Genomic DNA, 12,719 nt, shown 5'->3' with positions numbered 1-12,719 from the left:
GTATTATGGCTTCTTCGCTAATTGTTGACTTTAACGCCAAGGACATTTGGCCTGTTTGTGTGGATCCCTGCTGACACAGCAGAGTGATGCCAGGTGTCTGCTGAGACAGGAGGGAGTGGCCAGTTTGATGGACATGGAGTTGATGGATGGCTGATACCTCGTCAGGGGAGATAAAAGACGGGTCTGCTGAGACACCAGCAGACACGCCACAAGACACTGCAAGAGGTTTGTGCCCCCACAGGAAGGTGGGGGCCTGGAGGACTGAATCGGGAGATCGGTCACAAAGCTCACAGTGTGACAGCAGGACCGGTGGGGGCTTGTGTGTGTGTCCACTCACGCTAGAGTGACGAGTTCACCACAGAAGAACGGTCTAGCCGAGAACAGAGGGGTCATAACCGAATGACCACATCAGTGCAACGGAACAAGAAGACAACAGAAGGTTTGCCTGCTGCAGCTGCTCGTATCTCACTGGCTCTCTGTCTCTGTCTCTCTCCCCCCAACAACAGCAACAGCAACAGCAACTCGACTTGAACTGAACTCTGCATTATCTTAAGACTATTCATTTACCCCTAGACTTGGATAGAGCTTGGTTTTGATTCTTATTTCTACACTTCTGTATTTATCATTGCTAATCTGTTTTATATGTATATTTGCCTTTTTGATATTGTATTACTTAGTTTGCTAATAAACTTTATTAGTTACTAGTAATTACATACTCCAACGTGTATTCCACTTCTGCTGGTTTGGTAACCCAGTTACGGGATACATAACATGACACGGAGGATTTAATATGGCTGGGTGTAAAAGTTGATTTTCATTCAAAGAATCTGAATTTGATTTTCTGCAGGAACTGATTATTTTTGCAAAGACTTAGATAAGTTACTGAATGAGATTTACTTTGTTTAAAAGTTGCAATGTTGGAGAATTATCATGAAAGGAGTTAAACTGTGTGTATATAATTTTTGAATTTAATCTTGCAGATATACTGCCTGGAACTGAAACTGAAGTTAACAATAATACTTAAGTATATGAGTTATATTTGGCTTTCCAACTAACTGGGGATAAGTAAAAAGGAAAGTTTAGACTGTAAACTTTTAAATAGGGAATTAATTAATTAGAGAGATTAGAGTAGTAAAGGAATCTCCCTGATTCTAAATAGGCATCCGTTAGTCTCGAGAGATTTGCACCTTGGGAAGTTTCCAAGCCACAGGCCTGGGCAGGGTTGTATGGGAGACTGGTAGTTGCCCATGCTGCAAGTCATCCCTCTCCATGCCACCGATGTTGTCTAAGGGAAGGGCAAGAGCTGATACAGTTTGGCACCGGTGTCGTCACAGAGCAATGTGTGGTTAAGTGCCTTGCTCAAGGACACAATACGCTGCCTTAGCTGAGGCTTGAACTAGCAACCTTCAGATCACTAGACCAACACCTTAACCACTTGGCCATGCGCCAACACTCTCTGATTCTAATTAAAAAGGAATTTGCTTTGGATTGATATCTAAGATTTGGAACCTAAACAGAATGTTGGAATTTTGAATTGTTCTTGATCATGTAAATATTTTGTACATATTGGTTTTTCTTCTTATAAACAAAAGTTATCTCCTGAAGTGTGTGGTTTCTATTCACTGTCTCCTTCCAATATCTCAAATCTTCTGATGGCTTATTAGTACCGAATGTCATTTGATTTTCTCAAAGAGACTAGTCAATAAGACTGATGCTACACAGGTATTACATTTATCTTCCTTACCTTTAATCCAATAATGTAACCAGTGCCCTTCCCTACATGTTAGGAATAAACAGTCTGTGGATGGATTACAATAAAGATCATTATCATCATTATACGCCAGGTCGTATGATGTGGGCAATCACGGTCTTCCATCTGTCTTTAATCTGAGCTTATGCTTTTCTCTTTCTATCACCTTGATTGTTCTTAGCAAATTTTTCTACAGAAGTGGTTTGCCATTGCTTTCTTCTGGGCAGTGACATCACAGATGGGTGACCGCAGCCATCATCAATACTCTTCAGAGATTGTCTGCTTGGTTGTCAGTGGTCACATAACCAGGACTTGTGAAATGCACCAGCTGTGCCCATGGCTTCACGTGACCCTGACCAATGAATGTGGGGGTGGGGGTGGACTAAACAGGTGCTACACCTTGACCAAGTGTGACCTGTAGGCTAGCGGAGGGAAGGAGTGCCTTACGTGCACTTGTATCATCCTGTATCGTGCACCTTCCAGTCCAATCCAGTAACAAGGTCCCAAAGTTGATGAGTATGTTCAATCTTTTAATAAACTGGCAGAACAAACAATCTTGAATTGATAAGATCTATGGAAACCAAAACTAGCGATATAACAAAATAAATAGTCCGAGAGTATTACATGTACTTAAGGCTTTTCAACGTAATTAAGCTAGCTTAAGCAATTTTAAATGTACAGTAGTTGTGCATCTGTAGCTGAAGTTAGAATCAGATTTATTATCACCAGCATGAAATTTGTTAACTTAGCAGCAGCAGTTCAATGCAATACAGAAGAAAAAAAAGGTAAAAATAAATAAATAAATAAATCGATCAATCACAGTACATGGACATTGAATAGATTGAAAATCAAGCAAAAACAGAAATATTGAAAAACTGAGGTAGTGTTCATGGGTTCAATGTCCATTTAGGAATCAGATGGCAGAGGGGAAGAAGCTGCTCCTGAATCGCTGAGTGTGTGCCTTCAGGCTTCTGTACCTCCTTCCTGATGGTAACAGTGAGAAAAGGGCATGTCCTGGGTGCTAGAGCTCCTTAATAATGGACGCTGCCTTTCTGAGACACCGCTTCCCTAAAGATGTCCTGGGCACTTCATAGACTAGTACCTAAGATAAATTTACAACCCTCTGCAACTTCTATCAGTCCTGTGCAGTAACCCCCCACCCCACCCCAAACATACCAGTGATGCAGCCTGTTAGTATGCTCTCCACAGTACATCGATAGAAGTTTTTGAGAGTTTTTGTGAACATACTAAATCTCTTCAAACTCCTAATGAAGTATAGTTGTTATCTTGCCTTCTTTATAGCTGCATCAATATGTTGGGACCAGGTTAGGTCCTCAGAGATCTTGACACCGAGGAATTTGAAACTGCTCACTCTCTACACTTCAGGATCATCTATGAGGATCGGTGTGTGTTCCTTCATCTCACCCTCCCTGAAGACCACAATCAGCTCTTTTATCTTACTGATGTTGAGTGCAAGGTTGTTACTGCAACACCACTCCACTAGTTGGCATATCTCACTCCTGTACACCCTCTCCTCACCAGCTGAGATTCTACCAACAATGATTGTATCATCAGCAAATTATATATTTGAGCTGTGCCTAGCCACACAGTCATGGGTATAGAGAGAGTAGAGCAGTGGGATAAGCACACACCCCTGAGGTGCACCAGTGCACCAGTTAAGCAGTCGACAAAAAAGATCTCACCCCCTTAGCTCGCAACCCAAAAAGTAAACTGACACCCAAAGACAAAGCACGGATACATAACTAAACTCTTCGCTTCTACCCCACCCCTACCCATGTGACTAACTACTGTAATAAACATAATAAATAATAAACAAGCTACATAAAATACAAGGCTCCTACAACGGGCATCAAATGCACAAAAATATAGAAATCAGAAGCAGTAGTAACAGAGAATTTTTCCTCACATTTCTGGGTTAATTCCGGAAGTTTTTTCTCATAAAGCCAGTTCCAAAAGTTGGGCAGATCTTTCAGCGTCTGGTTAAACTCTGTGGAGAATAGGGAAATTGGGGTTACTGTCATCCGCACAATTCCCTGTACGTACAGGTTCAATGAAAGGCTTACTTACAGCGGCATCACAGGCACAGAGTATCAGACAGGCATCCATCGCATCAATGCATTTGTTACAACAAAGAACACTACTAAAACAAAACTAAGTCCTGGAGAGTGGAACAAGTGCCACACCTGCCCCCACACCTCTGCCCTCTCTAACATTCAGGGCCTCGAACAGATTTTCCAGGTGAGGTGACACTTCACTTGGCAGTCATCTGCTGTATCCGGTGTTGCCTCCTGTCTGTCGGTGAGACCCAACGTAGGTTGGGAGACCGCTTCGCCGAGCTCCACCACAAAAAGTGGGATCTCCCAGCAGCCACCCACTGCTTCCCATTCCTATTTCAACCTGTCAGTCCGTGACCTCCTCCACTGTCACAATGAAGCCACACTCAGGTTGGAGGCACAGAAACTTATATTCCATCTGGGTAGCCTCCAAATTGACGGCATGAACACCGATTTCTTGAATTTCCAGTAATTCACACACGCCCTCACCATCCTCCATTCCCATTTCCCTCTCTCACCTTATCTTCTTACCCGCCCATCACATCCCTCAGGTGCTCCCCGCCCTTCAATTTCTTCTATGGTCTTCTCCTATCAGATTTCTCCTCCTCCAGCCCTTTATCTCTTTGAGCAATCAACTTCCCAGCTCTTCACTTCACTTTGCCAGTTTCACCTATCACCTGCTGCCTTGTACTTCTTCCTCTCTCCCCCCACTTCTTCTTTTGACTTTTCCCCTTCCTTTCCAGTCCTTATGAAGGGTCTCGGCCTGAAACATCAACCGTGTGCTATTTTCCATAGCTGCTGCCTGGCCTGCTGAGTTCCTCCAGCATTTTGTGTGTGTTGCTTTGGATTTCCAGCATCTGCATATTTTCTTGTGTTTCTAACTCCATAGAGTTGTTCATAGTGTTGCTAACCTGTAGTGATTAGTTTGGTTCAAGGATTAAATGGTTTAATTGTCATTCAACCATACCTAAATACCCATGAATACAGCCAAACAAAACAGTGTTTCTCAAATCACAGTACCAACAGTCACACACATCACAAGGCACATATAGGACATATAAGATAGCAGTAAGCATACACGATATGTTCACGCAATAAAAGGGAAGTAATCACTCATTAGTGAGAGAGAGTTTGAGATGTCGAAGTGTTGGGATGGGCAGTAGATTTTGATGGACTCTCGATCATGGCCTCTGGGGCTTTGCTGTTGCTTTCATGGTAGGTGGTGGGCAGGTGTTGATACTTGAGCAAGTGGGAGGGAAGGGGATGGGTGTGGGTTGACGTTTTGGTGCTGCCTGTGCGTGAGAGGAAGGGGATGGGTGTGGGTTGACGTTTTGGTGCTGCCTGTGTGTGAGAGGAAGGGGATGGGTGTGTGTTGACGTTTTGGTGCTGCCTGTGCTTGGGAGGGAAGGGAGGTTTTGGAGCTCTAAAGTTTTCTATCATTCATTCTCCTGGAGTTTTTTGGTTTCATGGATGTCTGTGAAAAGTAAGAATTTTAGGCTGTATACTATATACATTCTCTGGTATTAAATTGATCCATTGAACTATTGAATTGAACCGTTAATTGAAGAGACAGTTACACAAGTATAGGTCATTATCTTAACTAACATCTGTTAAAAAACATAGATGAAGGAATTACTGTAAGAACCAATACCTATAACACGAAGGACACGATGCACCTTCTCTGCGATCATATTAACCGATAGTTCATCTAGGAAGAAAATGACAATCGTAGGAGTGAATGTGATTCCTGCCACTACATGCCATTTTACATTACATTACCATCATCATTCTGTGCCGTGTCGTATGACATTGGCGATCGTGGTCTCATGACCATGATTGATCTTGGCAATTTTTTCTACAGAAGTGGTTTGCCATTGCCTTCTTCTAGTCAGTGTCTCTACAAGACGGGAGACCCCAGCCATTATCACTACTCTTCAGAGATTGTCTGCTTGGGGTCAGTGGTCGCATAACTTTGATGAGCATCAGCTGCTCGTACTTTTGCAGTTTCAAAGAACATCACCTTCTTCAGCATTTAGACTACAGAGTCACAGAGAAAACGTAGAAACTCCCTATGGAGAGTGGCAGGAATTGTGCCATCGATCGGGTTCAATTCTCTCTGCTGCCTTTAAAGAGTTTGTCCGCGCTCCACCTGACTGCATGGGTTTCCTCTGGGTGCTCCAGTGTCCACCCACATTCCAAAGACGTGGGTAAGGGTCATAAACACAAGAGATGCAGCAGATCTGGAGCAACACACACAAAATGGTGGAGGGACTCAGCAGGTCAGGCAGCGTCTCTGGAGGGGAATAAACAGTCGATGTTTTGGGCTGAGACCTTTCATCAGGACTGGAAAGGTAGGGGCAGAAGCCAGAGTAAGAAAGTGAGGCAGCGAAGAAGTACAAGCTGGTGTTAAGGCCATGCAATGTTAGCACCTGACACACTGTAACTCTTGGGGGCAGCCCCCAGCACAATCCTCGGACTGTGTTGACTGTTGATGCAAATGACACATTTCACTGTATGTTTCGATATACATGTGACAAATCTTTCATCTTTAAGCACTTGCCTGTTCTGCCCCCTTGTAGACTGAACCCCATCTGTTTCACTCCCTGAGGACCAAATCTTGAAGTTCAGAGTTCAAAGTAAATGTACTATCAAGTACATATACCACCCTGAGATTCATTTTCTTGTGGGTATTCACAGTAAATATAAATAAGATAGAATTCATGGAAAACCAGAAGAACAACCAGAGTGCAAAAGAAAATAAACAGTGCAAATACAAAAATATGAAATGAAAAGTCCTTGAAAGTGAGTCCAAAAGTTGTTCAAGTTATCCCTTCTGGTTCAAGAGTTTAATGGTCAAGGGATAATAACTGTTCTCGAACCTGGTAGTGTGGGTCCTGAGGCTCCTGTGCCTCCTTCCTGATGTCAGCAGCGAGAAGAGAGCATGTCCTGGGCGGTTGGCATCCTTGATGATGGATGCTGTTTTCCCACAACAACACTCCATGTAGATGTGCTCAATGGTTGGGAGGGCTTTACGCATTATAACTGATCCACTACTTTTTTGTAGGATTTTCCCTTCAAGGGCATTGGTGTTTCCACACTGTGATGCAACCAATCAGTATACTCTCCACTATGCATCTGTAGAAGGTTGTCAACCTTGCGAACTTCAAAGAAAGTAGAGGCACTGTCATGCCTTCTTTGTAATGGCACGTACGTGCTGGACCCAGGACAGGTCCTCTAAATTGATAAGGCCAAGGAATTTAAAGTTGCTGATCCTCTCCACCTCTGATTCCCTAATGAGGACTGGCTCATGGATCTCTGGTTTCCTGCCCCCGTAGTCAATAATCAACACTTTGGTTTCGCTGACATTGAGTGAGAGGTTGATGTGGCACCACACAGCTAGATTTTCAATTTCCCTCCTTACTGCTGATTTGTCACCACCTTTGATTTGGCCAACCTCGACATCTTCATCTTTGTAGGAGATGAAAGAAACTTTTCAGCTGCTTTATATAGAAATTGCAGGAGGATATAGCCTTTCCCATTATACTGATGGGCAATATTAATGTCCTTTCCCATTCTCTCTCATCGTCTGGAGGATGAATCAAGTAAACAAATGATTGGGGTGGACACCCTGGATCTGCAAGAGACAGTGTCATCAACATGATGTAAAGAAAAAGAGGGTATCATCTTGGAGAAATAAATGGAAATGTAGGAGGAGGCAGCTGTCTGCTTTCTCTCTCACTCTCTCTCATTGGTTTTCCTTCTTCCATAACAAAGAAAGAAAGGAAAGAGGTAAAGAAAGGAAGAAAGATAGAAAGACAGATTGAAAGAAAGAAGGAAAGAGAGACAGAAGGTAAGACAAAGATAGAAAGGAAAGAAAGAAAGAAGGTAAGAAAGGAAGAAAGATAGAAAGACAGATTGAAAGAAAGAAGGAAAGAGAGACAGAAGGTAAGACAAAGATAGAAAGGAAAGAAAGAAAGAAGGTAAGAAAGGAAGTAAGGAAAGAAGAAAGGATGAAAGAATGAAAGCCTTGCACATTGAAACATACAGTGAAATGCATTGTTTGCCTCAAATCAAAACAGTGAGGATTGTGCTGGGCACTCCACCAGTGTTGCCATGCTTCCGATGCCAACATAGCATGCCCACAACCTACTCACCCTAACCATGCATTTTTGGACTGTGAACAGAATCCGGAGCAGCTGGAGGAAACCCATGTGCTCACAGGGAGAACGTACAAACCCATTACAGACAGCGGTGGGATGGAACCCATGTGCTCACAGGGAGAATGTACAAACCCATTACAGACAGCGGTGGGATGGAACCCATGTGCTCACAGGGAGAACGTACAAACCCATTACAGACAGCGGTGGGATGGAACCCATGTGCTCACAGGGAGAACGTACAAACCCATAACAGACAGCGGTGGGATGGAACCCATGTGCTCACAGGGAGAACGTACAAACCCATTACAGACAGCGGTGGGATGGAACCCATGTGCTCACAGGGAGAACGTACAAACCCATTACAGACAGCGGTGGGATGGAACCCATGTGCTCACAGGGAGAACGTACAAACCCATTACAGACAGCGGTGGGATGGAACCCATGTGCTCACAGGGAGAACGTACAAACCCATTACAGACAGCGGTGGGATGGAACCCATGTGCTCGCAGGGAGAACGCACAAACCCATTACAGACAGCGGTGGGATGGAACCCATGTGCTCACAGGGAGAACGTACAAACCCATTACAGACAGCGGTGGGATGGAACCCATGTGCTCACAGGGAGAACGTACAAACCCATTACAGACAGCGGTGGGATGGAACCCATGTGCTCGCAGGGAGAACGCACAAACCCATTACAGACAGCGGTGGGATGGAACCCATGTGCTCACAGGGAGAACGTACAAACCCATTACAGACAGCGGTGGGATGGAACCCATGTGCTCACAGGGAGAACGTACAAACCCATTACAGACAGCGGTGGGATGGAACCCATGTGCTCACAGGGAGAACGTACAAACCCATTACAGACAGCGGTGGGATGGAACCCATGTGCTCACAGGGAGAACGTACAAACCCATTACAGACAGCGGTGGGATGGAACCCATGTGCTCACAGGGAGAACGTACAAACTCATTACAGACAGCGGTGGGAATTGAACCACAGTCACTGATCATTGGCACTGTAAAGCAATGAGCTTCCATGCTGTCTTAGTTAGCCAGTTGTAGCTGGAGAACCATCAACAATGGTTTCTCATTCCATTCCCAGTCCTTTTTCTCTGGTGTTATGCCAGGCCCTTCCTATTTCACATCACATGCTGCCCATGTGGTGACATTACACTCCTCAGTACAGGCCCTTTGACCTTTTAACCTGCATCAAGATCAGTATAATGTTTCCCTCCTCCATGTACCTATCTTAAATGCTCCTGATGTTTCTGCCTCCAATCCTAGCACAACTCTGTGTAAAAAACTTACCTTTGATATCCCCCTATAATTCCCTTCAATCACTTTAAAATTATGTCCTCTCGTATTAACCATTTCCATCCTGCGGGGGAAAGGCGCTGACTATCCACTCTTATCATCTTATGTTACATTTCTATGTTGGCACTCTATCAAGTGGCCTCTTGCGCTCCTTCGCTCCAAAGAGAAAAGCCCTACTCAACCTTTCCTCATAAAACATACCCTCTATTCCAGGCAGCTTCTTCACCTTCTCTAAAGCTTCCACTTCAGTCCTATAAAGAATCAACTACAACTGAGCACAATCTCCAAAATTCCTGAAGAAGGGTCTTGGCTCAAAACATCGACTGTTTATTCATTTCCATCGATGCTTCCTAACCTGCTGCGTTCCTCTAGCATTTTGTGTGTGTTGCTTTGGATCTCCAGTATCTGCAGAATTTCTTGTGTGTACAATCTACAAATGTCATCCAACCAGTTTTATAGAACTGCTACATTGCCTTCCAGTTCTTCAACTCAATCCCCTAACTAATGAAGGCCAATTCAACCACCCTATCAATTTGTGTGATAATTTTGAGGGAATGTTTTTGGGTGTTGTCCCCAAGATCTCGCTGTTCCTCCATGCAGTTAAGAATCCTGCCATTAACCTTACAATCTTCCTTCCAGTGTGACCTTCTGAAGTGTATCCCTTCACACTTCATCTGCCGGGCTTCATCAGCCCTCCATCCTGTCAATGTCCTGTTGGAGCCGAGGGGAACATTCTACGTTATCCACAACACCACCAACTTTGTGTCATCTGCAAACTTACCAACCCACCCTTCCACTTCCTCATCCATGTCATTTACAAAGATTACAAAAAGCAACAGTCACAGAACAGATGCCTTTGGAACACTGAACTCCAGGCAGGATACGATCCATCTACTACCACCCTCTCCTTTCTGTGGCAAGCCAGTTCAGAGTACATGCAGCCAGGTTTCCCTGGACCCCATGCCTCCTGATCTTCTCAATCAGCCTACCTCATTGAACCCCTTACTAAAATCCATACACACCACATCCTCCTCTCTACCTTCATCAATTTGTTTTGTCACTTCCTCAAAGAAGTTAATCAGGCTTGTGGGACTTGACCTGCTCCTCACAAAGCCATACTGACAATCCCCAATAAGAGTATGGTTCTTCAAATGCTCATAAAGCCTGTCTCAAAACTTTGTTCACCACCGATGTAAGACCACTGGTCTATAATTCCCAAGATTATCCCTATTATCTTTCTTGAATCACTTCTTCTCTTCAATCACCTTTTCCCTGGTATTTTTCTGAAACTGAATCAAACTATTTGCAACATTGGAGTGGTATCTGACCCTGTGTTGGACTCCACAGGGTTTAGTGGAGACAGCTAAGATGAGCAGCACAGTGGTGTAGTGGTACCAGTGACCTGGGTTCACTTCTCAATGCTGCCTGTAAGGAGTTTGTACTTCCTCCCTGTGACCATGTGGGTTTCCTTCAGGTGCTCTGGCTTCCTCCCACAGTCCGAAGATATACCGGTTGGTAGGTTAATTGGTCATTGTAAATTGTCCTGTGATTAAATAGGATTAAATAGGTGGGTTACTGGCCGGTGTGGCTGGAAGGACCTCTTCCACACTGTATTTCAACAAACAAATAGACCGACATTGGACAAGCCACATGAAGACTTTAGATATAGTAAATATAAAGAAAGCAGTTCCTATGGTTGAAGGGTTGAACGTCGAGGTTTAGGACTATTGGCTACAGAAGGATAATTGATTCAAAGAAGACCTCTTTTACAGTATAATTGGTTAGAATTTGGAAAGCCTCGGTCAAAAGAGGAGGTGGAAATAGATCCAATATTAGCCTTCAAAAGGAAATTTGATAAATACATTGGGAGAAAAAATGTCAGGTCTAAGGGGAAATGGCAAGGTTGTTAAGCAACTGGTTTGATCTTTGAGAGAGTCAGCAGGGATTCGACAACTTGCATCTCTGATTCTATTCTAATATAGATAGCCTCACCAAGCTGAAACTTGACCAGGTTTGCCTCCGTGTACTTGGAGCAGTTTGCAGACCCCGTCAGTATCATGTATTCTCCACACAGCCTTTCAAACCTGTCCCGTATTTTCTTGTGGGGCAAAGCACAGAACATGCAGCCCTCAGACTCAATGAGGAGACCCAGCCAGCAGCCAGTAATCATCACAACACCAGCTCCCTTCCTCATCGACATCTCAGCGAAGAGCAAGAATTAAACACTGGCTTAATGAAAACAGAAAAGCTCAGCTTTACCCAGCAGCCTAGAGAATTCCGCTCTTTTATGCAGTCATAAGACTATGATGTCAGTAATCATACACACAAGAGATTCTGCAGACGCTAGAAATCCACATCAACACACACAAAGTGCTGCAGGAACTCAGCAGGCCAGGCAGCATTTATGGAGAACAATAAACAGTCGACATTTTGACTGTTTACTTCTCTCCATTGAAGCTGCCTGGCCTACTGAGTTCCTCCAGTATTTTGTGTGTGATGTCAATAATACACCAATTACACCTGTGATTATATACATTTTCCCCCACTCTATCCTCTTGCTTCCTCTTGCCTGCCTACCTCCTCCCCCAGGGTCCCCTCCTTCTTCCGGTCCCCTCCTTCTTCCCTTTCTCCTGTAGTCCACTCTCCTCTCCTATCAGATTCCTTACTCTCCATACCTCTATTTTTCTTACCCACCTGGCTTCACCGATCACCTTCTGGCCAGCCTCCTTACCCTCCCCCTTTCTATTCTGACGTCTTCCCGCTTCCTTTCCAGTCCTGATGAAAAGTCCCGGCCGGAAAGGCCGGCTGTTCATTCCCCTCCATTGATGCAGCCTGCTCTGCCGAGTTCCTCCAGCATTTTGTGCATGTGACATCTTTTAAACTTTTAATTAAAGATACAGCGTGGTAACTAGTCCTTCTGGCATGCCCAATTACACACATTTAACAAATTAACCTACTCATCTTTAGAAATGTGGGAGGAAACCAGAGCACCTGGTGGAAACCCACGCAATCATGGGGAGAATATATAGCGGTGGACCAATCGATTCACAGTAAGAGTGAGAGAGAGAGCTTTGCGAAGGTCGGGGAGAAGAATTTTTAAATGGAGGCTTTCATGGGGCTCGGTGCATTAGCGGTGGACCAATCAATTCACACAGAGAGAACTTCGCGTAGGTCAGGGAGAAGAGTTTAAAAGAGTGTTTCATGGGGCTTTGCGTATTAGTGGCGGACTAATCAATTCGCGATTCATTAGCAGGAGCAAATAAAAGTAAAGCAGGGTCAAAGAAGAGCAGCCATTGTGTGAGTGGGAACTTGAGGCTTTGGCTCCAGAGACTTTAGCGAGGAGGCACAGGTAAGTAGCAGGTAAGGCTTTTGCAGTGGTTGAATAATAAGTCACTTAATTACAGCTAATTAAATA

At 44.2% G+C, this 12,719-nt stretch overlaps 1 protein-coding gene across 1 annotated transcript in view; it reads right to left on the bottom strand.

Annotated features, from left to right (window-relative positions):
• LOC140728744 (sperm-egg fusion protein TMEM95-like) overlaps positions 1-11,498 on the bottom strand; it is a 29,915-nt gene extending 18,417 nt beyond the window's left edge. The window contains exons 1-3 of the mRNA XM_073047692.1: positions 11,297-11,498; positions 5,477-5,533; positions 3,678-3,758 (exon numbers count right to left, since the gene is read on the bottom strand). Of these exons, the coding sequence (XP_072903793.1) occupies positions 3,678-3,758; positions 5,477-5,533; positions 11,297-11,498 (340 nt within the window). The remainder of the gene's footprint in view (positions 1-3,677; positions 3,759-5,476; positions 5,534-11,296) is intronic.
• Positions 11,499-12,719: the final 1,221 nt, after the last annotated feature.

The sequence above is a fragment of the Hemitrygon akajei genome, chromosome 6, assembly GCF_048418815.1.
Source record: "Hemitrygon akajei chromosome 6, sHemAka1.3, whole genome shotgun sequence".
Classification (NCBI taxonomy): domain Eukaryota; kingdom Metazoa; phylum Chordata; class Chondrichthyes; order Myliobatiformes; family Dasyatidae; genus Hemitrygon; species Hemitrygon akajei.
The sequence above is the reverse complement of the archived record's forward strand: the minus strand, read 5'-3'. Positions and strand labels throughout refer to the sequence as shown.